Here is a 27,681-nt window from a genome sequence, read left to right as displayed (position 1 = left end):
AGTATGTCATATACTCACCTTGCAATCATTCATCAGAGGAAGAGTTCTACAATGAGGCTGATGGTGTGGAGGATTAGGTGTAGCCTTGGTCAAGCTGCCTGTGGAGTGGAGCCGTCTGCGCCGTTTATTTATTTTCCGGTGCTTAGATCTTTATTGATTGAGAGGAACTATCTACCTCTGTAATGACATTTTATTCGCTTATTAATTAGAGTAATATTTGTACTCTATTATCAATTTGTTATTGTGTGCCTCGGCTGATTCCTGGACGAGGGTTCACACACATGTAAGCGTTTGGAATTTTGGATAGAAATTCCGGGCGTGACAAGTTGGTATCAGAGCCTCTTTGACCCTAGGTTATGCCAAATGGTTATCCATAGAAGCCCTCTAAAAATATTGGAAAAGTAGAACTGTTCTCCTCCTTTCTCTTTTAATTAAACCAAACTAATGGCACATGCACTTCATAATCTCTTTTAATGGTTCTCATTAAAAATTTATTCCAGTGTTATTAGTACTGTACATCTATTACTGTACTAATGGCTCATTTACCAGCAAAAGTTTTACAATACTGTTTTATTTAATCTTGCTGCAATAAAATAAATTTAGCATGTTGATTTTATAATTTTCTTTCATTTCTTTTGAAACCAGTTATTCAAAATTACAAAATTTGTGACCTCGTTTCCAACTGTTTTAACTTATCTCGCAAAGCTTGGTTTAGTTTATTTACTTACCTTTTTACTCTGATTTTCTAACTTTATTCAAATTAATCCAAAAACTTGTGCTATTAATTCGATAAAGGTCTTAACTCCCTCCTTTCACTTGTCTTTAGATGCCGCGTTACAAGCCTGAGTACCTGTTTGGTGTTGAGGGTTTTGTCCAGGAGTTGCGTACGATGTCCTTTGTCATTGGATTTGGGACTGCCCCTTTTTATGCCCAGATTCCTCATGATCGTCATGAAGAGAAGTGCCGAGTCAAAGTCACGTTGCACAGTAATAGTGAAGATATCCCCTCAGTGATGTTTGAAGCTGGAGGAAGAAACTACATCCATGCATGTCAGGAGGTGGCAAGGATCGCCATAGGAGAGCTCCGTGATCGCTACAGTGATCAATTGGCCGACACTGAGTATCGCTACCATCCTCGCCAACCCCAGGGAAGTGACCGTGGCAGTTACCTTGAGACTGAAGGAATTGAGAATGATGCTACCACGAAGCATTTGGTTGAGATGTTGTGGGCTATGGATGAAAGTCGTGCGGAGACTGTGTTAGCCGCTCAAGATCGTGAAGACCGGAATCGTGGTAAGATTTGCAAGTTAGAAGACAAGGTGGATCGTTTGGAGAAGGAATTAGCCGCATTGAAGGGAGAAGCACCGCCGCAGAAGGCCAGGATTCGTCTTACCGCAAGGAAGAGAGCTCTATTTGTCCCTCGCTATCAACTGGCGCCAAAGGTTCGTGTGGTGGAGAAAGAAGTTGCCCCAGCTCAAGCGGATCCTCCGGTCATCATCATAAGTAGTGATGAAGAAGAAGAATCCAAGCGCAACAATTCCAAGATTGAGTGGGTAGCAACTCAGGATGATAAAGACGAGCCTTCAATCGACCTCCGATGCTTGGAAGAACTAGACTGACTTGTTAAGTCGTTGTCTTAGATCGTTGTGTTAGTTTGCTTGCTTAAAGTTTGCTTGTGTGTGGCTCGCATGTGATTTACATCAGTGGTGGGATGTAAGTGCATGCGTTTGTTTGCTTTTGAGTGTTAGGAAGTTGGTGAGTTTAGTGGTGTGAGAGTCTTTAGTTTGTAATAATGAAACTCAGTTAAGATCAATAAAAGTTAAAGTAACTCTCTGTCCTAAGTAGTTTCCCCGGTTTCTCTTCTTGTGCCCTGCCCATGCCAGATGGTGAACACTCGCAGCAATGGGAATGGTCCCAACAACCCCAATAACAACAACAATGGAGAGAATCCCACTCTTGCTCAAGTTCTTGCTCAACAGACACAGCTTATGAACATGATGATGCAGCAATTTCAGAATCAGCAAAACTAAGGAAATAATCAAGCACTCTCTTTGCAACGTAGCCCCTCTGTCAGAATAGAAATTCAAGGAGTACCATTTCTGGCCAATCTTATCTTGTTAGAATCCAAAGACCTTGATGTCATCCTAGGGATGGACTGGTTAGCCAGACATAAAGGTGTGATAGACTGTGCCAACAAAAAAGTAACTCTCACCAGCTATGATGGTCGAGTTGTAACTGTTCATGCATTGTCATTTGAGTCTTTAAGGTCAAGACTGAACCAGATAACTTTGGAAGAGATTCCTATAGTCCGGGAGTATCCTGATGTGTTCCCAGATGATTTACCTGGTATGCCGCCTAAAAGGGATATAGAGTTCAGAATAGATTTGGTACCTGGAACAACTCCGATCCATAAGAGACCTTATCGAATGGCAGCCAATGAGTTGGCAGAAGTTAAGAGGCAAGTAGATGAATTGCTACAGAAAGGATACATCAGACCGAGTTCATCACCATGGGGAGCTCCGGTTATTTTTGTGGAAAAGAAAGACCATACTCAGAGAATGTGTGTGGACTATCGTGCACTAAACGATGTGACTATCAAGAATAAGTATCCACTACCCAGGATTGATGATTTGTTTGATCAGCTTAAAGGTGCCACTGTTTTCTCCAAGATAGATCTCCGATCACGGTATCATCAGTTGAGAATCAAAGAGGAAGATATACCTAAGACAGCTTTTACCACTAGGTATGGGTTGTTCGAATGTACTGTTATGTCTTTTGGACTTACCAATGCCCCTGCTTTCTTCATGAACTTGATGAATAAGGTGTTTATGGAATACCTAGACAAGTTCGTGGTGGTCTTTATTGATGATATTCTTATCTACTCTCGGACCAAAGAAGAGCATGAGGAACATCTTCGCCTTGCATTGGAGAAGCTACGAGAACATCAACTGTATGCTAAGTTTAGCAAGTGTGAATTTTGGTTGTCTGAAGTGAAATTCCTTGGTCACGTCATCTCAGCCGGAGGAGTTGCCGTCGATCCTAGTAACGTGGAATCCGTAACCAATTGGAAGCAACCGAAGACAGTTTCAGAGATTCGCAGTTTCCTAGGCCTCGCAGGATATTATCGGAGGTTTATAGAGAATTTTTCCAAGATTGCTAAGCCCATGACACGACTGCTTCAGAAAGATGTGAAGTACAAGTGGTCGGAAGAATGTGAGTAGAGTTTTCAAGAGTTGAAAAGTCGCTTAATATCAGCTCCTGTTTTGATTTTGCCTGATCCAAAGAAGGGTTTTCAAGTGTATTGCGATGCATCCAAACTTGGGTTAGGTTGTGTTCTGATGCAAGATGGGAAGGTGGTTGCCTATGCCTCTCGACAGTTACGTCCACATGAGAAGAACTACCCTACTCATGATATTGAGTTAGCTGGAGTCGTTCATGCATTGAAGATTTGGCGTCATTATCTTTTCGGTACTCGTACAGAAGTGTACACCGATCACAAGAGTTTAAAGTATATCTTTACTCAGCCGGATCTGAACATGAGACAACGGAGATGGTTGGAATTAATTAAGGATTATGACATGGGAATTCATTATCATCCGGGAAAGGCTAATGTTGTAGCAGACGCTCTTAGCAGAAAAGGCTATTGCAATGCTACAGAAGGACGACAGTTGCCATTGGAATTATGCAAGGAATTTGAAAGATTAAATTTGGGAATTGTCGGTAGAGGTTTCGTTGCAGCCTTAGAAGCGAAGCCCACTCTAATTGATCAAGTTAGAGAAGCCCAAATTAATGATCCTGATATTCAAGAGATCAAGAAGAATATGAGAAGAGGAAAAGCTATTGGTTTCTTGGAGGATGAGCAAGGAACTGTATGGTTGGGTGAGAGAATCTGTGTCCCCGACAACAAAGATCTAAAAGATGCAGTTCTGAAAGAAGCTCATGATATACTTTATACTCCATTCACCCTGGTAGTACTAAGATGTACCAGGATCTCAAGGAAAGATTTTGGTGGGCAAGTATGAAGCGTGAAATCGCGGAATATGTAGCAGTATGTGATGTTTGTCAGCGAGTCAAGGCAGAACATCAGAAACCCGCCGGTTTGTTGCAGCCTTTGAAGATTCCTGAATGGAAATGGGAAGAAATAGGTATGGATTTTATTACTGGTTTACCCAGAACGTCATCAAGCCTGACTCTATTTGGGTGATAGTCGACAGACTTACCAAAGTGGCTCATTTTATTCCGGTAAAGACAACTTATTCCGGTAGTCGCTTGGCGGAATTGTATATGGCAAGGATTGTGTGTTTGCATGGCGTCCCTAAGAAGATAGTGTCTGATCGAGGCAGTCAGTTTACTTCAAATTTTTGGAAGAAACTTCAGGAAGAGATGGGTTCTAAGCTGAACTTTAGTAGTGCTTATCATCCACAGACAGACGGACAAACCGAAAGGGTGAATCAGATTTTGGAAGACATGTTGAGAGCTTGTGCTTTAGATTTCGGTGGAAGTTGGGATAAGAATCTACCTTATGCAGAATTTTCATACAACAACAGTTATCAAGCTAGTTTACAGATGGCTCCTTACGAAGCACTGTATGGTCGGAAGTGCCGCACTCCGCTTTTGTGGGATCAAACGGGAGAACGTCAGGTTTTCGGGACGGATATCCTAAGGGAAGTAGAAGAAAAGGTAAAGGTCATTCAAGAAAGATTGTGAGTGGCTCAGTCTCGACATAAGAGTTATGCCGACAATCGCCGTAGAGATTTGAGTTTTGAAGAAGGAGACTATGTGTATCTTCGTGTCACGCCTCTTCGAGGAGTTCATCGTTTTCACACCAAGGGAAAATTGGCACCACGTTTTGTGGGACCTTATAAGATTGTCAGTAGAAGAGGAGAGGTTGCTTATCAGTTAGAATTACCTCAATCTTTGGCAGGAGTCCATAATGTGTTCCATGTGTCACAATTGAAAAAAATGTTTAAGGGTACCTACCGAAGAAGCTAATATTGAGCAGATAGAAGTCCAAGAGGATTTGACTTATGTTGAGAAACCAATCCGTATCCTGGAAACAAATGAGAGAAGAACCAGGAATCGAGTTATCCGTTTCTGCAAAGTTCAATGGAGTAATCACCCGGAAGAAGAATCAACCTGGGAACGAGAAGATGAATTGAAGTCAGCTCATCCGCACCTGTTCGCCAGTTCTTCCGAATCTCGAGGACGAGATTCTGTTTAAGGGGGGTAGGTTTGTCACACCCTGAAAATTTAAAATTTATAAATTGTTGTTTAAATGGAATTTTTAGAAATAATTTTAAAAGTCTTGAAGAGAAGATCTAGTTTTAATTAATAAATTCCAATATAAAATGGGCCCAGATAAAATTTCATTAAATACTTTGCTTAATTCTATAATTCCTAGATTTTTCTGGGATTTATTTGAGCTAAGGAAGTATTTTTAATAAATGGAATTGCATTTAAGAAATAATTTAAATTGAAAAAGGTTTTAAAAAGTCTCTTTTGGCTTTGGGCCGAAAGTCGGCCCAAAACCCCTCTCTCTCTCTCCTCGGCCCAGTTCGGCCCAGTCCGCCGCGCGCGCGCCCTCTCGCTGTCGCTGACAGGTGGGTCCCGCCTGTCAGGACCTTCGTCCTCCTTCGGCCACCGCCACCGAAACCCTAGTTTCGCGCCGCCGCCGTTTCCTTCCAAATCCGGCCGTTCCTTTCCTTCTCCGGTCGAATCAAAAGAGGGGAAACAATCTCCGGGATCTCCTCTACCTTTTCTCCTTTGGAATCTTCGGCTAAATCGGTTTGGAAGTTCGTGGAATCGAGCTCGATTCGGATCGACCTCTTTCCTTCAAGCCGCGAGTTTCCTTCGCCGTTGCCGCCGCCGTGGGCCTTTGCCGCCGCCTCCGAGCCCCTTTAAAATGACCCTCGGTGTCTCCTCTACCCGTCGCCACCCTCGCCTTCGCCTCTTGTCGCCGGAAGAGCTCTAGCGCCGTGTGCCCTAGCTTTGCCGTCGCCGCCGCCGCTCCAGCCGTGCGCCGCCGTCGCTTCAGCCGTCACCGTCGCTCGGGAAGACCGTCGTCGTGGTCGCCGTCGCGTCGCCGTTCTCGTCCGCCCCTTCGCCGTTGCCGGAGATCACCGGAGCTTCGTCGCCGTCGACAACCCGAAGGTTTCCGCCGTTTCCTCCTCGTCGTCGTCGTCGTCCGTTGTTCTTCCGCCGCCGTTTTGGTCACCGGTGTGTTCGCCGCGTCGTCCTCTACGTGCTGGTGCCCTCCGTTTGCGTCCTGGTGCCGCCGTTCGCCGGCAAGCGTGCGCCGCCCGAGCCGTCCGCTCCGCCGAGCCGCCGCCGCTGTCGGTGACGTCACCGCTGACGTCATCGGGGTCGTCCGCCGTGAGCCGGTCGTGGACCGTTCGATCTCGGCCGTCCGTTTTGGATTGGTTCGATCTCGGCCGTCCGTTCGTGTGAACCGCCGCCCGTGCGCCCGGTCCGCCAAACCCTAGCCCGCTGACGCAATAATCCTTCTTTTCCTTTTCAAAAATAATTCATTATTGCGTCATAATTCAATTTTAACCGATATAAGTGTTTTAATCCGATTTAATCTTTAAAAATTCATAACTAATTCATCTTAGCTCCGCTTTAGTTGGTTCAAGTCTCTAAATTTTTCTAAAATTGAGATTTACACTTTAAAAATATCCACATGTACTGTTCATGCTTGTTTTTGTGCTGTTTTGGTGATTTTGCTCTTTTCTGCTTAGATTCCGTCGTTTCCGGAGAGTCCGTTTTCGCAGAAGAAGAGTTTGAAGAGTTCCAAGGCCAGCAAGGCAAGTCACACAGATCCCAAACAACCCTTTGAGCATGTTGATCCTATTTAAAGCTATTGTTTCTATTCAACTATTGCATCTATTTTCGAATGTCATTGGGTGGAATTGACCTATTCTTTGTTATGGCCCTTTTGTACTTGATTACCTTATTCCTTGATACCTTGGGTTATTACAATTTGACTAGTTGAGCTTTATTTATATTGGTTCAACTAGATATTAGATATAATTGCTTAGCCCTGCTTAGAAACATTAGTACACATTCGGGATAACTAATGACTCACTATTATTTAATGATGGTTTCATGATAGTTCACGATGATCAATCGTGATTAGTTAATTAATTAATGTGCCAACTAAAACCTGGTAATGGTGGGTTGTGAGTACATGGTTTTGTTGGTCGTGCTCATGACAATTAAGGACCGGTTCACGAGTTTCGGTTGTGAAACATTAACCGTGCCAACCACAAGCCAGCATGGGCAACGGCTTTATCTTTTGTATAGCATGGTTCATTGCGGGGCACTAGACTGAGAAGTGGCGGAGATAAGCCCACGGGGGTCGCTGGGGAGTCCATGCCTTGTTTATAAGGGGGTGATTATGATCCAGGAAGGTGCGCTGCAGTGGATTGTGTTATGCGAGGGGTATTGTCACAACTCCTTTCCGAGATACCGTGGTGGTATTGAGGCACATGGTGACATGATGTGGGGTTGTGTCTTGTGGGTACAGTGGTACACCTCTGATCAGAGTAAAACTATTCGAATAGCCGTGCCCGCGGTTATGGGCGGGTCTAACAATGTCTTTCGTGATTAGTCTCACACCTCTCATCATTGTAAAAGATGCTTAAACTGGTAATTAATTTGTTTAGCTCCTGGTTTGGTATGGTATATTCCTGGTTTGGAGATAGAACTGTGCAGCCGGGGTGGTTGTTCAGAATGGTTGGGCCTATACAACAGGGTATGTTGTATAGCGTTGGATTAATATTGTTTAATTACTTAACTGTTTCATCAAATTCTCAAACGTTTGCTAAATGCTGCTTTTGCAAATGCAACCCTATTATGCCATCCTTTGTTATCCTGTGCACTTGCATATTTGCTGCGTGGCTTGCTGAGTATGTCATATACTCACCTTGCAATCATTCATCAGAGGAAGAGTTCTACAATGAGGCTGATGGTGTGGAGGATTAGGTGTAGCCTTGGTCAAGCTGCCTGTGGAGTGGAGCCGTCTGCGCCGTTTATTTATTTTCCGGTGCTTAGATCTTTATTGATTGAGAGGAACTATCTACCTCTGTAATGACATTTTATTCGCTTATTAATTAGAGTAATATTTGTACTCTATTATCAATTTGTTATTGTGTGCCTCGGCTGATTCCTGGACGAGGGTTCACACACATGTAAGCGTTTGGAATTTTGGATAGAAATTCCGGGCGTGACAAGTTGGTATCAGAGCCTCTTTGACCCTAGGTTATGCCAAATGGTTATCCATAGAAGCCCTCTAAAAATATTGGAAAAGTAGAACTGTTCTCCTCCTTTCTCTTTTAATTAAACCAAACTAATGGCACATGCACTTCATAATCTCTTTTAATGGTTCTCATTAAAAATTTATTCCAGTGTTATTAGTACTGTACATCTATTACTGTACTAATGGCTCATTTACCAGCAAAAGTTTTACAATACTGTTTTATTTAATCTTGCTGCAATAAAATAAATTTAGCATGTTGATTTTATAATTTTCTTTCATTTCTTTTGAAACCAGTTATTCAAAATTACAAAATTTGTGACCTCGTTTCCAACTGTTTTAACTTATCTCGCAAAGCTTGGTTTAGTTTATTTACTTACCTTTTTACTCTGATTTTCTAACTTTATTCAAATTAATCCAAAAACTTGTGCTATTAATTCGATAAAGGTCTTAACTCCCTCCTTTCACTTGTCTTTAGATGCCGCGTTACAAGCCTGAGTACCTGTTTGGTGTTGAGGGTTTTGTCCAGGAGTTGCGTACGATGTCCTTTGTCATTGGATTTGGGACTGCCCCTTTTTATGCCCAGATTCCTCATGATCGTCATGAAGAGAAGTGCCGAGTCAAAGTCACGTTGCACAGTAATAGTGAAGATATCCCCTCAGTGATGTTTGAAGCTGGAGGAAGAAACTACATCCATGCATGTCAGGAGGTGGCAAGGATCGCCATAGGAGAGCTCCGTGATCGCTACAGTGATCAATTGGCCGACACTGAGTATCGCTACCATCCTCGCCAACCCCAGGGAAGTGACCGTGGCAGTTACCTTGAGACTGAAGGAATTGAGAATGATGCTACCACGAAGCATTTGGTTGAGATGTTGTGGGCTATGGATGAAAGTCGTGCGGAGACTGTGTTAGCCGCTCAAGATCGTGAAGACCGGAATCGTGGTAAGATTTGCAAGTTAGAAGACAAGGTGGATCGTTTGGAGAAGGAATTAGCCGCATTGAAGGGAGAAGCACCGCCGCAGAAGGCCAGGATTCGTCTTACCGCAAGGAAGAGAGCTCTATTTGTCCCTCGCTATCAACTGGCGCCAAAGGTTCGTGTGGTGGAGAAAGAAGTTGCCCCAGCTCAAGCGGATCCTCCGGTCATCATCATAAGTAGTGATGAAGAAGAAGAATCCAAGCGCAACAATTCCAAGATTGAGTGGGTAGCAACTCAGGATGATAAAGACGAGCCTTCAATCGACCTCCGATGCTTGGAAGAACTAGACTGACTTGTTAAGTCGTTGTCTTAGATCGTTGTGTTAGTTTGCTTGCTTAAAGTTTGCTTGTGTGTGGCTCGCATGTGATTTACATCAGTGGTGGGATGTAAGTGCATGCGTTTGTTTGCTTTTGAGTGTTAGGAAGTTGGTGAGTTTAGTGGTGTGAGAGTCTTTAGTTTGTAATAATGAAACTCAGTTAAGATCAATAAAAGTTAAAGTAACTCTCTGTCCTAAGTAGTTTCCCCGGTTTCTCTTCTTGTGCCCTGCCCATGCCAGATGGTGAACACTCGCAGCAATGGGAATGGTCCCAACAACCCCAATAACAACAACAATGGAGAGAATCCCACTCTTGCTCAAGTTCTTGCTCAACAGACACAGCTTATGAACATGATGATGCAGCAATTTCAGAATCAGCAAAACTAAGGAAATAATCAAGCACTCTCTTTGCAACGTAGCCCCTCTGTCAGAATAGAAATTCAAGGAGTACCATTTCTGGCCAATCTTATCTTGTTAGAATCCAAAGACCTTGATGTCATCCTAGGGATGGACTGGTTAGCCAGACATAAAGGTGTGATAGACTGTGCCAACAAAAAAGTAACTCTCACCAGCTATGATGGTCGAGTTGTAACTGTTCATGCATTGTCATTTGAGTCTTTAAGGTCAAGACTGAACCAGATAACTTTGGAAGAGATTCCTATAGTCCGGGAGTATCCTGATGTGTTCCCAGATGATTTACCTGGTATGCCGCCTAAAAGGGATATAGAGTTCAGAATAGATTTGGTACCTGGAACAACTCCGATCCATAAGAGACCTTATCGAATGGCAGCCAATGAGTTGGCAGAAGTTAAGAGGCAAGTAGATGAATTGCTACAGAAAGGATACATCAGACCGAGTTCATCACCATGGGGAGCTCCGGTTATTTTTGTGGAAAAGAAAGACCATACTCAGAGAATGTGTGTGGACTATCGTGCACTAAACGATGTGACTATCAAGAATAAGTATCCACTACCCAGGATTGATGATTTGTTTGATCAGCTTAAAGGTGCCACTGTTTTCTCCAAGATAGATCTCCGATCACGGTATCATCAGTTGAGAATCAAAGAGGAAGATATACCTAAGACAGCTTTTACCACTAGGTATGGGTTGTTCGAATGTACTGTTATGTCTTTTGGACTTACCAATGCCCCTGCTTTCTTCATGAACTTGATGAATAAGGTGTTTATGGAATACCTAGACAAGTTCGTGGTGGTCTTTATTGATGATATTCTTATCTACTCTCGGACCAAAGAAGAGCATGAGGAACATCTTCGCCTTGCATTGGAGAAGCTACGAGAACATCAACTGTATGCTAAGTTTAGCAAGTGTGAATTTTGGTTGTCTGAAGTGAAATTCCTTGGTCACGTCATCTCAGCCGGAGGAGTTGCCGTCGATCCTAGTAACGTGGAATCCGTAACCAATTGGAAGCAACCGAAGACAGTTTCAGAGATTCGCAGTTTCCTAGGCCTCGCAGGATATTATCGGAGGTTTATAGAGAATTTTTCCAAGATTGCTAAGCCCATGACACGACTGCTTCAGAAAGATGTGAAGTACAAGTGGTCGGAAGAATGTGAGTAGAGTTTTCAAGAGTTGAAAAGTCGCTTAATATCAGCTCCTGTTTTGATTTTGCCTGATCCAAAGAAGGGTTTTCAAGTGTATTGCGATGCATCCAAACTTGGGTTAGGTTGTGTTCTGATGCAAGATGGGAAGGTGGTTGCCTATGCCTCTCGACAGTTACGTCCACATGAGAAGAACTACCCTACTCATGATATTGAGTTAGCTGGAGTCGTTCATGCATTGAAGATTTGGCGTCATTATCTTTTCGGTACTCGTACAGAAGTGTACACCGATCACAAGAGTTTAAAGTATATCTTTACTCAGCCGGATCTGAACATGAGACAACGGAGATGGTTGGAATTAATTAAGGATTATGACATGGGAATTCATTATCATCCGGGAAAGGCTAATGTTGTAGCAGACGCTCTTAGCAGAAAAGGCTATTGCAATGCTACAGAAGGACGACAGTTGCCATTGGAATTATGCAAGGAATTTGAAAGATTAAATTTGGGAATTGTCGGTAGAGGTTTCGTTGCAGCCTTAGAAGCGAAGCCCACTCTAATTGATCAAGTTAGAGAAGCCCAAATTAATGATCCTGATATTCAAGAGATCAAGAAGAATATGAGAAGAGGAAAAGCTATTGGTTTCTTGGAGGATGAGCAAGGAACTGTATGGTTGGGTGAGAGAATCTGTGTCCCCGACAACAAAGATCTAAAAGATGCAGTTCTGAAAGAAGCTCATGATATACTTTATACTCCATTCACCCTGGTAGTACTAAGATGTACCAGGATCTCAAGGAAAGATTTTGGTGGGCAAGTATGAAGCGTGAAATCGCGGAATATGTAGCAGTATGTGATGTTTGTCAGCGAGTCAAGGCAGAACATCAGAAACCCGCCGGTTTGTTGCAGCCTTTGAAGATTCCTGAATGGAAATGGGAAGAAATAGGTATGGATTTTATTACTGGTTTACCCAGAACGTCATCAAGCCTGACTCTATTTGGGTGATAGTCGACAGACTTACCAAAGTGGCTCATTTTATTCCGGTAAAGACAACTTATTCCGGTAGTCGCTTGGCGGAATTGTATATGGCAAGGATTGTGTGTTTGCATGGCGTCCCTAAGAAGATAGTGTCTGATCGAGGCAGTCAGTTTACTTCAAATTTTTGGAAGAAACTTCAGGAAGAGATGGGTTCTAAGCTGAACTTTAGTAGTGCTTATCATCCACAGACAGACGGACAAACCGAAAGGGTGAATCAGATTTTGGAAGACATGTTGAGAGCTTGTGCTTTAGATTTCGGTGGAAGTTGGGATAAGAATCTACCTTATGCAGAATTTTCATACAACAACAGTTATCAAGCTAGTTTACAGATGGCTCCTTACGAAGCACTGTATGGTCGGAAGTGCCGCACTCCGCTTTTGTGGGATCAAACGGGAGAACGTCAGGTTTTCGGGACGGATATCCTAAGGGAAGTAGAAGAAAAGGTAAAGGTCATTCAAGAAAGATTGTGAGTGGCTCAGTCTCGACATAAGAGTTATGCCGACAATCGCCGTAGAGATTTGAGTTTTGAAGAAGGAGACTATGTGTATCTTCGTGTCACGCCTCTTCGAGGAGTTCATCGTTTTCACACCAAGGGAAAATTGGCACCACGTTTTGTGGGACCTTATAAGATTGTCAGTAGAAGAGGAGAGGTTGCTTATCAGTTAGAATTACCTCAATCTTTGGCAGGAGTCCATAATGTGTTCCATGTGTCACAATTGAAAAAAATGTTTAAGGGTACCTACCGAAGAAGCTAATATTGAGCAGATAGAAGTCCAAGAGGATTTGACTTATGTTGAGAAACCAATCCGTATCCTGGAAACAAATGAGAGAAGAACCAGGAATCGAGTTATCCGTTTCTGCAAAGTTCAATGGAGTAATCACCCGGAAGAAGAATCAACCTGGGAACGAGAAGATGAATTGAAGTCAGCTCATCCGCACCTGTTCGCCAGTTCTTCCGAATCTCGAGGACGAGATTCTGTTTAAGGGGGGTAGGTTTGTCACACCCTGAAAATTTAAAATTTATAAATTGTTGTTTAAATGGAATTTTTAGAAATAATTTTAAAAGTCTTGAAGAGAAGATCTAGTTTTAATTAATAAATTCCAATATAAAATGGGCCCAGATAAAATTTCATTAAATACTTTGCTTAATTCTATAATTCCTAGATTTTTCTGGGATTTATTTGAGCTAAGGAAGTATTTTTAATAAATGGAATTGCATTTAAGAAATAATTTAAATTGAAAAAGGTTTTAAAAAGTCTCTTTTGGCTTTGGGCCGAAAGTCGGCCCAAAACCCCTCTCTCTCTCTCCTCGGCCCAGTTCGGCCCAGTCCGCCGCGCGCGCGCCCTCTCGCTGTCGCTGACAGGTGGGTCCCGCCTGTCAGGACCTTCGTCCTCCTTCGGCCACCGCCACCGAAACCCTAGTTTCGCGCCGCCGCCGTTTCCTTCCAAATCCGGCCGTTCCTTTCCTTCTCCGGTCGAATCAAAAGAGGGGAAACAATCTCCGGGATCTCCTCTACCTTTTCTCCTTTGGAATCTTCGGCTAAATCGGTTTGGAAGTTCGTGGAATCGAGCTCGATTCGGATCGACCTCTTTCCTTCAAGCCGCGAGTTTCCTTCGCCGTTGCCGCCGCCGTGGGCCTTTGCCGCCGCCTCCGAGCCCCTTTAAAATGACCCTCGGTGTCTCCTCTACCCGTCGCCACCCTCGCCTTCGCCTCTTGTCGCCGGAAGAGCTCTAGCGCCGTGTGCCCTAGCTTTGCCGTCGCCGCCGCCGCTCCAGCCGTGCGCCGCCGTCGCTTCAGCCGTCACCGTCGCTCGGGAAGACCGTCGTCGTGGTCGCCGTCGCGTCGCCGTTCTCGTCCGCCCCTTCGCCGTTGCCGGAGATCACCGGAGCTTCGTCGCCGTCGACAACCCGAAGGTTTCCGCCGTTTCCTCCTCGTCGTCGTCGTCGTCCGTTGTTCTTCCGCCGCCGTTTTGGTCACCGGTGTGTTCGCCGCGTCGTCCTCTACGTGCTGGTGCCCTCCGTTTGCGTCCTGGTGCCGCCGTTCGCCGGCAAGCGTGCGCCGCCCGAGCCGTCCGCTCCGCCGAGCCGCCGCCGCTGTCGGTGACGTCACCGCTGACGTCATCGGGGTCGTCCGCCGTGAGCCGGTCGTGGACCGTTCGATCTCGGCCGTCCGTTTTGGATTGGTTCGATCTCGGCCGTCCGTTCGTGTGAACCGCCGCCCGTGCGCCCAGTCCGCCAAACCCTAGCCCGCTGACGCAATAATCCTTCTTTTCCTTTTCAAAAATAATTCATTATTGCGTCATAATTCAATTTTAACCGATATAAGTGTTTTAATCCGATTTAATCTTTAAAAATTCATAACTAATTCATCTTAGCTCCGCTTTAGTTGGTTCAAGTCTCTAAATTTTTCTAAAATTGAGATTTACACTTTAAAAATATCCACATGTACTGTTCATGCTTGTTTTTGTGCTGTTTTGGTGATTTTGCTCTTTTCTGCTTAGATTCCGTCGTTTCCGGAGAGTCCGTTTTCGCAGAAGAAGAGTTTGAAGAGTTCCAAGGCCAGCAAGGCAAGTCACACAGATCCCAAACAACCCTTTGAGCATGTTGATCCTATTTAAAGCTATTGTTTCTATTCAACTATTGCATCTATTTTCGAATGTCATTGGGTGGAATTGACCTATTCTTTGTTATGGCCCTTTTGTACTTGATTACCTTATTCCTTGATACCTTGGGTTATTACAATTTGACTAGTTGAGCTTTATTTATATTGGTTCAACTAGATATTAGATATAATTGCTTAGCCCTGCTTAGAAACATTAGTACACATTCGGGATAACTAATGACTCACTATTATTTAATGATGGTTTCATGATAGTTCACGATGATCAATCGTGATTAGTTAATTAATTAATGTGCCAACTAAAACCTGGTAATGGTGGGTTGTGAGTACATGGTTTTGTTGGTCGTGCTCATGACAATTAAGGACCGGTTCACGAGTTTCGGTTGTGAAACATTAACCGTGCCAACCACAAGCCAGCATGGGCAACGGCTTTATCTTTTGTATAGCATGGTTCATTGCGGGGCACTAGACTGAGAAGTGGCGGAGATAAGCCCACGGGGGTCGCTGGGGAGTCCATGCCTTGTTTATAAGGGGGTGATTATGATCCAGGAAGGTGCGCTGCAGTGGATTGTGTTATGCGAGGGGTATTGTCACAACTCCTTTCCGAGATACCGTGGTGGTATTGAGGCACATGGTGACATGATGTGGGGTTGTGTCTTGTGGGTACAGTGGTACACCTCTGATCAGAGTAAAACTATTCGAATAGCCGTGCCCGCGGTTATGGGCGGGTCTAACAATGTCTTTCGTGATTAGTCTCACACCTCTCATCATTGTAAAAGATGCTTAAACTGGTAATTAATTTGTTTAGCTCCTGGTTTGGTATGGTATATTCCTGGTTTGGAGATAGAACTGTGCAGCCGGGGTGGTTGTTCAGAATGGTTGGGCCTATACAACAGGGTATGTTGTATAGCGTTGGATTAATATTGTTTAATTACTTAACTGTTTCATCAAATTCTCAAACGTTTGCTAAATGCTGCTTTTGCAAATGCAACCCTATTATGCCATCCTTTGTTATCCTGTGCACTTGCATATTTGCTGCGTGGCTTGCTGAGTATGTCATATACTCACCTTGCAATCATTCATCAGAGGAAGAGTTCTACAATGAGGCTGATGGTGTGGAGGATTAGGTGTAGCCTTGGTCAAGCTGCCTGTGGAGTGGAGCCGTCTGCGCCGTTTATTTATTTTCCGGTGCTTAGATCTTTATTGATTGAGAGGAACTATCTACCTCTGTAATGACATTTTATTCGCTTATTAATTAGAGTAATATTTGTACTCTATTATCAATTTGTTATTGTGTGCCTCGGCTGATTCCTGGACGAGGGTTCACACACATGTAAGCGTTTGGAATTTTGGATAGAAATTCCGGGCGTGACAAGTTGGTATCAGAGCCTCTTTGACCCTAGGTTATGCCAAATGGTTATCCATAGAAGCCCTCTAAAAATATTGGAAAAGTAGAACTGTTCTCCTCCTTTCTCTTTTAATTAAACCAAACTAATGGCACATGCACTTCATAATCTCTTTTAATGGTTCTCATTAAAAATTTATTCCAGTGTTATTAGTACTGTACATCTATTACTGTACTAATGGCTCATTTACCAGCAAAAGTTTTACAATACTGTTTTATTTAATCTTGCTGCAATAAAATAAATTTAGCATGTTGATTTTATAATTTTCTTTCATTTCTTTTGAAACCAGTTATTCAAAATTACAAAATTTGTGACCTCGTTTCCAACTGTTTTAACTTATCTCGCAAAGCTTGGTTTAGTTTATTTACTTACCTTTTTACTCTGATTTTCTAACTTTATTCAAATTAATCCAAAAACTTGTGCTATTAATTCGATAAAGGTCTTAACTCCCTCCTTTCACTTGTCTTTAGATGCCGCGTTACAAGCCTGAGTACCTGTTTGGTGTTGAGGGTTTTGTCCAGGAGTTGCGTACGATGTCCTTTGTCATTGGATTTGGGACTGCCCCTTTTTATGCCCAGATTCCTCATGATCGTCATGAAGAGAAGTGCCGAGTCAAAGTCACGTTGCACAGTAATAGTGAAGATATCCCCTCAGTGATGTTTGAAGCTGGAGGAAGAAACTACATCCATGCATGTCAGGAGGTGGCAAGGATCGCCATAGGAGAGCTCCGTGATCGCTACAGTGATCAATTGGCCGACACTGAGTATCGCTACCATCCTCGCCAACCCCAGGGAAGTGACCGTGGCAGTTACCTTGAGACTGAAGGAATTGAGAATGATGCTACCACGAAGCATTTGGTTGAGATGTTGTGGGCTATGGATGAAAGTCGTGCGGAGACTGTGTTAGCCGCTCAAGATCGTGAAGACCGGAATCGTGGTAAGATTTGCAAGTTAGAAGACAAGGTGGATCGTTTGGAGAAGGAATTAGCCGCATTGAAGGGAGAAGCACCGCCGCAGAAGGCCAGGATTCGTCTTACCGCAAGGAAGAGAGCTCTATTTGTCCCTCGCTATCAACTGGCGCCAAAGGTTCGTGTGGTGGAGAAAGAAGTTGCCCCAGCTCAAGCGGATCCTCCGGTCATCATCATAAGTAGTGATGAAGAAGAAGAATCCAAGCGCAACAATTCCAAGATTGAGTGGGTAGCAACTCAGGATGATAAAGACGAGCCTTCAATCGACCTCCGATGCTTGGAAGAACTAGACTGACTTGTTAAGTCGTTGTCTTAGATCGTTGTGTTAGTTTGCTTGCTTAAAGTTTGCTTGTGTGTGGCTCGCATGTGATTTACATCAGTGGTGGGATGTAAGTGCATGCGTTTGTTTGCTTTTGAGTGTTAGCAAGTTGGTGAGTTTAGTGGTGTGAGAGTCTTTAGTTTGTAATAATGAAACTCAGTTAAGATCAATAAAAGTTAAAGTAACTCTCTGTCCTAAGTAGTTTCCCCGGTTTCTCTTCTTGTGCCCTGCCCATGCCAGATGGTGAACACTCGCAGCAATGGGAATGGTCCCAACAACCCCAATAACAACAACAATGGAGAGAATCCCACTCTTGCTCAAGTTCTTGCTCAACAGACACAGCTTATGAACATGATGATGCAGCAATTTCAGAATCAGCAAAACCAAGGAAATAATCAAGCACTCTCTTTGCAACGTAGCCCCTCTGTCAGAATAGAAATTCAAGGAGTACCATTTCTGGCCAATCTTATCTTGTTAGAATCCAAAGACCTTGATGTCATCCTAGGGATGGACTGGTAGCTAGACATAAAGGTGTGATAGACTGTGCCAACAAAAAAGTAACTCTCACCAGCTATGATGGTCGAGTTGTAACTGTTCATGCATTGTCATCTGAGTCTTTAAGGTCAAGACTGAACCAGATAACTTTGGAAGAGATTCCTATAGTCCGGGAGTATCCTGATGTGTTCCCAGATGATTTACCTGGTATGCCGCCTAAAAGGGATATAGAGTTCAGAATAGATTTGGTACCTGGAACAACTCCGATCCATAAGAGACCTTATCGAATGGCAGCCAATGAGTTGGCAGAAGTTAAGAGGCAAGTAGATGATTTGCTACAGAAAGGATACATCAGACCGAGTTCATCACCATGGGGAGCTCCGGTTATTTTTGTGGAAAAGAAAGACCATACTCAGAGAATGTGTATGGACTATCGTGCACTAAACGATGTGACTATCAAGAATAAGTATCCACTACCCAGGATTGATGATTTGTTTGATCAGCTTAAAGGTGCCACTGTTTTCTCCAAGATAGATCTTCGATCAGGGTATCATCAGTTGAGAATCAAAGAGGAAGATATACCTAAGACAGCTTTTACCACTAGGTATGGGTTGTTCGAATGTACTGTTATGTCTTTTGGACTTACCAATGCCCCTGCTTTCTTCATGAACTTGATGAATAAGGTGTTTATGGAATACCTAGACAAGTTCGTGGTGGTCTTTATTGATGATATTCTTATCTACTCTCGGACCAAAGAAGAGCATGAGGAACATCTTCGCCTTGCATTGGAGAAGCTACGAGAACATCAACTGTATGCTAAGTTTAGCAAGTGTGAATTTTGGTTGTCTGAAGTGAAATTCCTTGGTCACGTCATCTCAGCCGGAGGAGTTGCCGTCGATCCTAGTAACGTGGAATCCGTAACCAATTGGAAGCAACCAAAGACAGTTTCAGAGATTCGCAGTTTCCTAGGCCTCGCAGGATATTATCGGAGGTTTATAGAGAATTTTTCCAAGATTGCTAAGCCCATGACACGACTGCTTCAGAAAGATGTGAAGTACAAGTGGTCGGAAGAATGTGAGCAGAGTTTTCAAGAGTTGAAAAGTCGCTTAATATCAGCTCCTATTTTGATTTTGCCTGATCCAAAGAAGGGTTTTCAAGTGTATTGCGATGCATCCAAACTTGGGTTAGGTTGTGTTCTGATGCAAGATGGGAAGGTGGTTGCCTATGGCTCTCGACAGTTACGTCCGCATGAGAAGAACTACCCTACTCATGATATTGAGTTAGCTGCAGTCGTTCATGCATTGAAGATTTGGCGTCATTATCTTTTCGGTACTCGTACAGAAGTGTACACCGATCACAAGAGTTTAAAGTATATCTTTACTCAGCCGGATCTGAACATGAGACAACGGAGATGGTTGGAATTAATTAAGGATTATGACATGGGAATTCATTATCATCCGGGAAAGGCTAATGTTGTAGCAGACGCTCTTAGCAGAAAAGGCTATTGCAATGCTACAGAAGGACGACAGTTGCCATTGGAATTATGCAAGGAATTTGGAAGATTAAATTTGGGAATTGTCGGTAGAGGTTTCGTTGCAGCCTCAGAAGCGAAGCCCACTCTAATTGATCAAGTTAGAGAAGCCCAAATTAATGATCCTGATATTCAAGAGATCAAGAAGAATATGAGAAGAGGAAAAGCTATTGGTTTCTTGGAGGATGAGCACGGAACTGTATGGTTGGGTGAGAGAATCTGTGTCCCCGACAACAAAGATCTAAAAGATGCAGTTCTGAAAGAAGCTCATGATATTTTATACTCCATTCACCCTGGTAGTACTAAGATGTACCAGGATCTCAAGGAAAGATTTTGGTGGGCAAGTATGAAGCGTGAAATCGCGGAATATGTAGCAGTATGTGATGTTTGTCAGCGAGTCAAGGCAGAACATCAGAAACCCGCCGGTTTGTTGCAGCCTTTGAAGATTCCTGTATGGAAATGGGAAGAAATAGGTATGGATTTTATTACTGGTTTACCCAGAACGTCATCAGGCCATGACTTTATTTGGGTGATAGTCGACAGACTTACCAAAGTGGCTCATTTTATTCCGGTAAAGACAACCTATTCCGGAAGTCGCTTGGCGGAATTGTATATGGCAAGGATTGTGTGTTTGCATGGCGTCCCTAAGAAGATAGTGTCTGATCGAGGCAGTCAGTTTACTTCAAATTTTTGGAAGAAACTTCAGGAAGAGATGGGTTCTAAGCTGAACTTTAGTACTGCTTATCATCCACAGACAGACGGACAAACCGAAAGGGTGAATCAGATTTTGGAAGACATGTTGAGAGCTTGTGCTTTAGATTTCGGTGGAAGTTGGGATAAGAATCTACCTTATGCAGAATTTTCATACAACAACAGTTATCAAGCTAGTTTACAGATGGCTCCTTACGAAGCACTGTATGGTCGGAAGTGCCGCACTCCGCTTTTGTGGGATCAAACGGGAGAACGTCAGGTTTTCGGGACGGATATCCTAAGGGAAGCAGAAGAAAAGGTAAAGGTCATTCAAGAAAGATTGCGAGTGGCTCAGTCTCGACATAAGAGTTATGCCGACAATCGCCGTAGAGATTTGAGTTTTGAAGAAGGAGACTATGTGTATCTTCGTGTCACGCCTCTTCGAGGAGTTCATCGTTTTCACACCAAGGGAAAATTGGCACCGCGTTTTGTGGGACCTTATAAGATTGTCAGTAGAAGAGGAGAGGTTGCTTATCAGTTAGAATTACCTCAATCTTTGGCAGGAGTCCATAATGTGTTCCATGTGTCACAATTAAAAAAATGTTTAAGGGTACCTACCGAAGAAGCTAATATTGAGCAGATAGAAGTCCAAGAGGATTTGACTTAGGTTGAGAAACCAATCCGTATCCTGGAAACAAATGAGAGAAGAACTAGGAATCGAGTTATCCGTTTCTGCAAAGTTCAATGGAGTAATCACTCGGAAGAAGAATCAACTTGGGAACGAGAAGATGAATTGAAGTCAGCTCATCCGCACCTGTTCGCCAGTTCTTCCGAATCTCGAGGACGAGATTCTGTTTAAGGGGGGTAGGTTTGTCACACCCTGAAAATTTAAAATTTATAAATTGTTGTTTAAATGGAATTTTTAGAAATAATTTTAAAAGTCTTGAAGAGAAGATCTAGTTTTAATTAATAAATTCCAATATAAAATGGGCCCAGATAAAATTTCATTAAATACTTTGCTTAATTCTATAATTCCTAGATTTTTCTGGGATTTATTTGAGCTAAGGAAGTATTTTTAATAAATGGAATTGCATTTAAGAAATAATTTAAATTGAAAAAGGTTTTAAAAAGTGTCTTTTGGCTTTGGGCCGAAAGTCGGCCCAAAACCCCTCTCTCTCTCCTCGGCCCAGTTCGGCCCAGTCCGCCGCGCGCGCGCCCTCTCGCTGTCGCTGACAGGTGGGTCCCGCCTGTCAGGACCTTCGTCCTACTTCGGCCGCCGCCGCCGAAACCCTAGTTTCGCGCCGCCGCCGTTTCCTTCCAAATCCGGCCGTTCCTTTCCTTCTCCGGTCAAATCAAAAGAGGGGAAACAATCTCCGGGATCTCCTCTACCTTTTTCTCCTTTGGAATCTTCGGCTAAATCGGTTTGGAAGTTCGTGGAATCGAGTTCGATTCGGATCGACCTCTTTCCTTCAAGCCGCGAGTTTCCTTCGCCGTTGCCGCCGCCGTGGGCCTTTGCCGCCGCCTCCGAGCCCCTTTAAAAGGACCCTCGGTGTCTCCTCTACCCGCCGCCACCCTCGCCTTCGCCTCTCGTCGCCGGAAGAGCTCTAGCGCCGTGTGCCCTAGCTTTGCCGTCGCCGCCGCCGCTCCAGCCGTGCGCCGCCGTCGCTTCAGCCGTCACCGTCGCTCGGGAAGACCGTCGTCGTGGTCGCCGTCGCGTCGCCGTTCTCGTCCGCCCCTTCGCCGTTGCCGGAGATCGCCGGAGCTTCGTCGCCGTCGACAACCCGAAGGTTTCCGCCGTTTCCTCCTCGTCGTCGTCGTCGTCCGTTGTTCTTCCGCCGCCGTTTTGGTCACCGGTGTGTTCGCCGCGTCGTCCTCTACGTGCTGGTGCCCTCCGTTTGCGTCCTGGTGCCGCCGTTCGCCGGCAAGCGTGCGCCGCCCGAGCCGTCCGCTCCGCCGAGCCGCCGCCGCTGTCGGTGACGTCACCGCTGACGTCATCGGGGTCGTCCGCTGTGAGCCGGTCGTGGACCGTTCGATCTCGGCCGTCCGTTTTGGATTGGTTCGATCTCGGCCGTCCGTTCGTGTGAACCGCTGCCCGTGCGCCCAGTCCGCCAAACCCTAGCCCGCTGACGCAATAATCCTTCTTTTCCTTTTCAAAAATAATTCATTATTGCGTCATAATTCAATTTTAACCGATATAAGTGTTTTAATCCGATTTAATCTTTAAAAATTCATAACTAATTCATCTTAGCTCCGATTTAGTTGGTTCAAGTCTCTAAATTTTTCTAAAATTGAGATTTACACTTTAAAAATATCCACATGTACTGTTCATGCTTGTTTATGTGCTGTTTTGGTGATTTTGCTCTTTTCTGCTTAGATTCCGTCGTTTCCGGAGAGTCCGTTTTCGCAGAAGAAGAGTTTGAAGAGTTCCAAGGCCAGCAAGGCAAGTCACACAGATCCCAAACAACCCTTTGAGCATGTTGATCCTATTTAAAGCTATTGTTTCTATTCAACTATTGCATCTATTTTCGAATGTCATTGGGTGGAATTGACCTATTCTTTGTTATGGCCCTTTTGTACTTGATTACCTTATTCCTTGATACCTTGGGTTATTACAATTTGACTAGTTGAGCTTTATTTATATTGGTTCAACTAGATATTAGATATAATTGCTTAGCCCTGCTTAGAAACATTAGTACACATTCGGGATAACTAATGACTCACTATTATTTAATGATGGTTTCATGATAGTTCACGATGATCAATCGTGATTAGTTAATTAATTAATGTGCCAACTAAAACCTGGTAATGGTGGGTTGTGAGTACATGGTTTTGGTTGGTCGTGCTCATGACAATTAAGGACCGGTTCACGAGTTTCGGTTGTGAAACATTAACCGTGCCAACCACAAGCCAGCATGGGCAACGGCTTTATCTTTTGTATAGCATGGTTCATTGCGGGGCACCAGACTGAGAAGTGGCGGAGATAAGCCCACGGGGGTCGCTGGGGAGTCCATGCCTTGTTTATAAGGGGGTGATTATGATCCAGGAAGGTGCGCTGCAGTGGATTGTGTTATGCGAGGGGTATTGTCACAACTCCTTTCCGAGATACCGTGGTGGTATTGAGGCACATGGTGACATGATGTGGGGTTGTGTCTTGTGGGTACAGTGGTATACCTCTGATCAGAGTAAAACTATTCGAATAGCCGTGCCCGCGGTTATGGGCGGGTCTAACAATGTCTTTCGTGATTAGTCTCACACCTCTCATCATTGTAAAAGATGCTTAAACTGGTAATAATTTGTTTAGCTCCTGGTTTGGAATGGTATATTCCTGGTTTGGAGATAGAACTGTGCAGCCGGGGTGGTTGTTCAGAATGGTTGGGCCTATACAACAGGGTATGTTGTATAGCGTTGGATTAATATTGTTTAATTACTTAACTGTTTTATCAAATTCTCAAACGTTTGCTAAATGCTGCTTTTGCAAATGCAACCCTATTATGCCATCCTTTGTTATCCTGTGCACTTGCATATTTGCTGCGTGGCTTGCTGAGTATGTCATATACTCACCTTGCAATCATTCATCAGAGGAAGAGTTCTACAATGAGGCTGATGGTGTGGAGGATTAGGTGTAGCCTTGGTCAAGCTGCCTGTGGAGTGGAGCCATCTGCGCCGTTTATTTATTTTCCGCTGCTTAGATCTTTATTGATTGAGAGGAACTATCTACCTCTGTAATGACATTTTATTCGCTTATTAATTAGAGTAATATTTGTACTCTATTATCAATTTGTTATTGTGTGCCTCGGCTGATTCCTGGACGAGGGTTCACACACATGTAAGCGTTTGGAATTTTGGATAGAAATTCCGGGCGTGACACATCGACTATTTGAGTTTGATATACATTATAGAATGCCACCTGTTGAGCGATTAGTTGTACATTTGCCTGGCAAAAATTATGTTAGATATGAGAAAGGGTCTGATTTACGAGCAGTCCTAGAGAGTCCTGCTGCAAAAAGTTCGATGCTAACTGAATGGTTTGAAGCGAATAAAAAATATCCTAAGGCTCATTCATTGACATACTGCGAATTTCCAAAAGAATGGACATGGGAGCCATCATCTAGAGTGTGGCGCCCACGAACTCCTGCTCCAAACATTGGTAGAATTTACTATGTGCATCCAACTGCTGGTGAGCTTTACTACTTGCGAATGCTACTGATGATTGTTAGAGGTGCCCAAAGTTATGTTGATGTGCGAACATACAATGGCATTGTTTATTCCACATATAGAGAGGCCTGTGAGGCACAAGGGCTCCTCGAAGGAGACAATGAATGGTACCTGCTTTTTGATGAGGCAATACTAACTGCATCATCGCAACAGCTTAGACAACTTTTTGTAACCATCCTTCTTTATTGCTCAGTTATAGATGTGCGCTCATTATTTGACAAGTACTAGATACACATGACACATGATATTCATAATAGACTGAAAAAAGCGCTAGATAATCCTCACTGCATAATTCCACAGGATCACTTGCTTAACCTTCTATTACATGAGCTTGCTACTGTATTTGCAAAAAGTGGTGGCGACATAAAGGATTTTAACTTGCCACACCCAACCTCCATTGCACATATCGCTGGTGGTAACAGATTAATTGATGAGGAACTTACAATTGATCCACTTATGCTAAGCATGCATGCAGATTCTTTGATAACACAATTGAATACTGAGCAAAAACATATTTTTGATGTTATATCTTCTCGTGTTGCTCATAATCAACCTGGTTTCTTCTTTGTGTGTGGCCATGGGGGAACCGGCAAAACATTTCTATGGAATGCTATCATTGCAAAACTTAGATCACAAAATAAACTTGTGCTTGCTGTAGCGTCATCAGGGGTGGCATCTTTACTGCTACCTAGAGGTAGGACAGCTCACTCACGATTTAAAATACCCATTGATATTGATGAGACAAGCATTTGTAACATTAAACGAGGAAGTATGCTTGCTGAACTTTTAATTGAAGCTTCGCTTATTATATGGGATGAGGCTCCGATGACACATAGGCGATGTTTTGAAGCGTTGGATCGGACTTTACGTGATATCCTTTCTCAAACGTGTGCTACAAATTCTATTATACCTTTTGGAGGAAAACCCGTCGTTCTAGGTGGTGATTTCAGACAGATATTGCCAGTTGTTCCTAAAGGTTCCCGCCATGCTATAGTCAATGCATCAATCACAAATTCAGATCTATGGAAACATGTAACAGTCTTAACGATGAATATAAATATGAGACTACTTAACACAAACCTAGAGCAAAAGCAAAAAGATGAGCTGCATGATTTTAGTAAGTGGGTTTTAGCTATTGGTAATGGCACACTACCTATGACCACGAAGGAAGGTGAAAGCTATCCATCATGGATCGAAATTCCTCATGACTTACTTATTATAACTGATGGTGATAAAATATCTGCTATTGTGAATGAAGTGTATTGTGATTTTCTTGCATCATACATGAATCCTGAATACTTAGCTTCTCGTGCAATTGTTTGTCCTAACAATGCTACAGTAGATGAAATAAATGACTATGTTATTGGTTTAGTACCAAGAGAAGCAAGGATATACCTAAGCTGCGATACAATATCAAAGTGCTCTGAACAAATTCCAGATTTTGACTTGCTATATCCACCTGAGTTTCTTAATTCAATAAATGTTGCAAACTTCCCTACACATAGACTTATCCTCAAAGAAGGTGTTGTTGTCATGTTGCTCAGAAATCTAAACCAATCAATTGGTCTCTGCAATGGAACAAGACTATTAATTGTTGCTTTAGGTGATAGAATTCTTCAATGCATTATACTCACTGGCTCAAACATTGGTGATACTGTTTACATACCTCGAATAACACTGAGTACTACTAAAATGAAATGGCCTTTTACATTGCAAAGGAGACAATTCCCTATTCGAGTTTGCTATGCAATGACCATCAATAAAAGTCAAGGACAAACACTACAACGAGTTGGTGTGTACCTTAGAAAACCTGTTTTTACACATGGCCAGTTGTATGTTGCAATTTCAAGAGCTACAAGTCGATCAGGTCTAAAAATATTAATTGAGAACGACGATGGTTCATGCGGAAACCATACAAGGAATATTGTTTACAGTGAAATACTCACTGCTACATTTCCAGCGGTGCTTTTCTTAACACTGCCCTATACATTGTATTCATCTTTTTCTTAGCATCATTTAGTAATGCAAATCCATTCCAATTGCAGGCTCCGCCGTTGCATACTTAGCTATTTTGGCCTAAACAGGGACAAATTTTGTACAAACATTTTGGAATAAATATATGTCTTCAGCAGCTATCATGTGCTATATACCCGCTGCAATATTCCCCTCTTAATATTATATGTACTGTCTTTGCCATCACTGTTTTCTTTCATTAGCAGTAACTATATAGATTAATATGTATTAAAATTGTTTACTACCTATTGCAGATTCCAAATGGCGCACATACTCATCTCACAGCTGTCATGTGGTGATTCAAACATACGAATTAAGGCAAGAGTTTCTAGGCTATGGGACTTTCATGATCTCAATGATGACAGAAAAATTGTGCACACTGATCTTGTCTTACTGGATGAAACGGTAACAATTTACCTACTGCAATTTTATACCAGAATTTTCTTTATTGTATTAATCATTTTATTGACAATATTCTCTATATTTAAAAAATATAGGGGAACAGCATACATGCTCAAATGTATCAGCATGTAATAGTGAACTTGAAACCTCTTCTTCAAGAAGGAAAAGTTTACTACATTGATTCATTCACTGTCAGATATGCAAATAGGACATATAGGCCAGTTGCGCATAGCCAAATGATCCTATTCACTAAATGGACAACTTTAGAAGAATGTGTCGATGTGCCTGCTGATTTCCCTGCTATAACATTTTCATTGACACCTTTTGGAGATGTTCCCTCTCTTGTGGACAAAAACATCTTTTATGTTGGTAATAACCTATCCATACCATCTTACTACATATACACATCTTTCGCTTCTTTACAACATTTATTAAATTTATACCACATACAAACAGATATTATGGGTGTTATCACTGAAATTGGCACAACGTCTACTGTACGTCCTCAGTCAAGGAACACTGACAGTTTAAAAAGAACACTACAAATATGTGATGCAAGGTTAGTTCCATGAAACTCAGTCCTTACCATTCTACTTTCCAAATATTTGTTTTAACGAACATTCATACTCACTTTTACACATGCTTTGAATATCTAATAATTTGTTCCAATTATAATTACACCAATTTTTCTATTAATCCACAACACTAGCAATTCCACACTACCTCTCACACTTTGGGGAGAGCGAGCAACTGCTTTCGATGCTGAGAATATCTACAATGCTGGCCAAAGACAACCTCAGGTGGTTGTGTTTGTTGGCACGCTTGTCAAGAACTACAAAGGCTTAGGTACATTTGTACCTACATTTTCGCTTACTATGTTATG

The 27,681-nt window shown here is 43.0% G+C and overlaps 1 protein-coding gene across 6 annotated transcripts in view; it reads left to right on the top strand.

Moving 5' to 3' along the window:
• The window catches only part of LOC4352165 (uncharacterized), a 41,916-nt gene that overhangs the window by 12,139 nt on the left and 2,096 nt on the right, over positions 1 to 27,681 (top strand). For 2 of the 6 annotated variants that reach the window (XM_015765317.3, XM_015765320.3), the window contains exons 4-7: positions 26,651 to 26,801; positions 26,894 to 27,167; positions 27,255 to 27,357; positions 27,508 to 27,644. In XM_015765317.3, coding sequence (XP_015620803.1) covers positions 26,658 to 26,801; positions 26,894 to 27,167; positions 27,255 to 27,357; positions 27,508 to 27,644 — 658 coding nt within the window. In that variant the 5' untranslated portion in view covers positions 26,651 to 26,657. Of the gene's footprint in view, positions 1 to 36; positions 21,033 to 22,542; positions 22,609 to 26,428; positions 26,565 to 26,650; positions 26,802 to 26,893; positions 27,168 to 27,254; positions 27,358 to 27,507; positions 27,645 to 27,681 lie in introns of those variants that run through there. The other 4 variants (XM_066306330.1, XM_066306331.1, XM_066306332.1 and 1 more) reach the window with 4 other exon arrangements.

This window comes from Oryza sativa, chromosome 12, assembly GCF_034140825.1.
Source record: "Oryza sativa Japonica Group chromosome 12, ASM3414082v1".
In the NCBI taxonomy this organism is placed as follows: Eukaryota; Viridiplantae; Streptophyta; class Magnoliopsida; order Poales; family Poaceae; genus Oryza; species Oryza sativa.
This window is presented reverse-complemented; position numbering and strand designations above follow the sequence as displayed.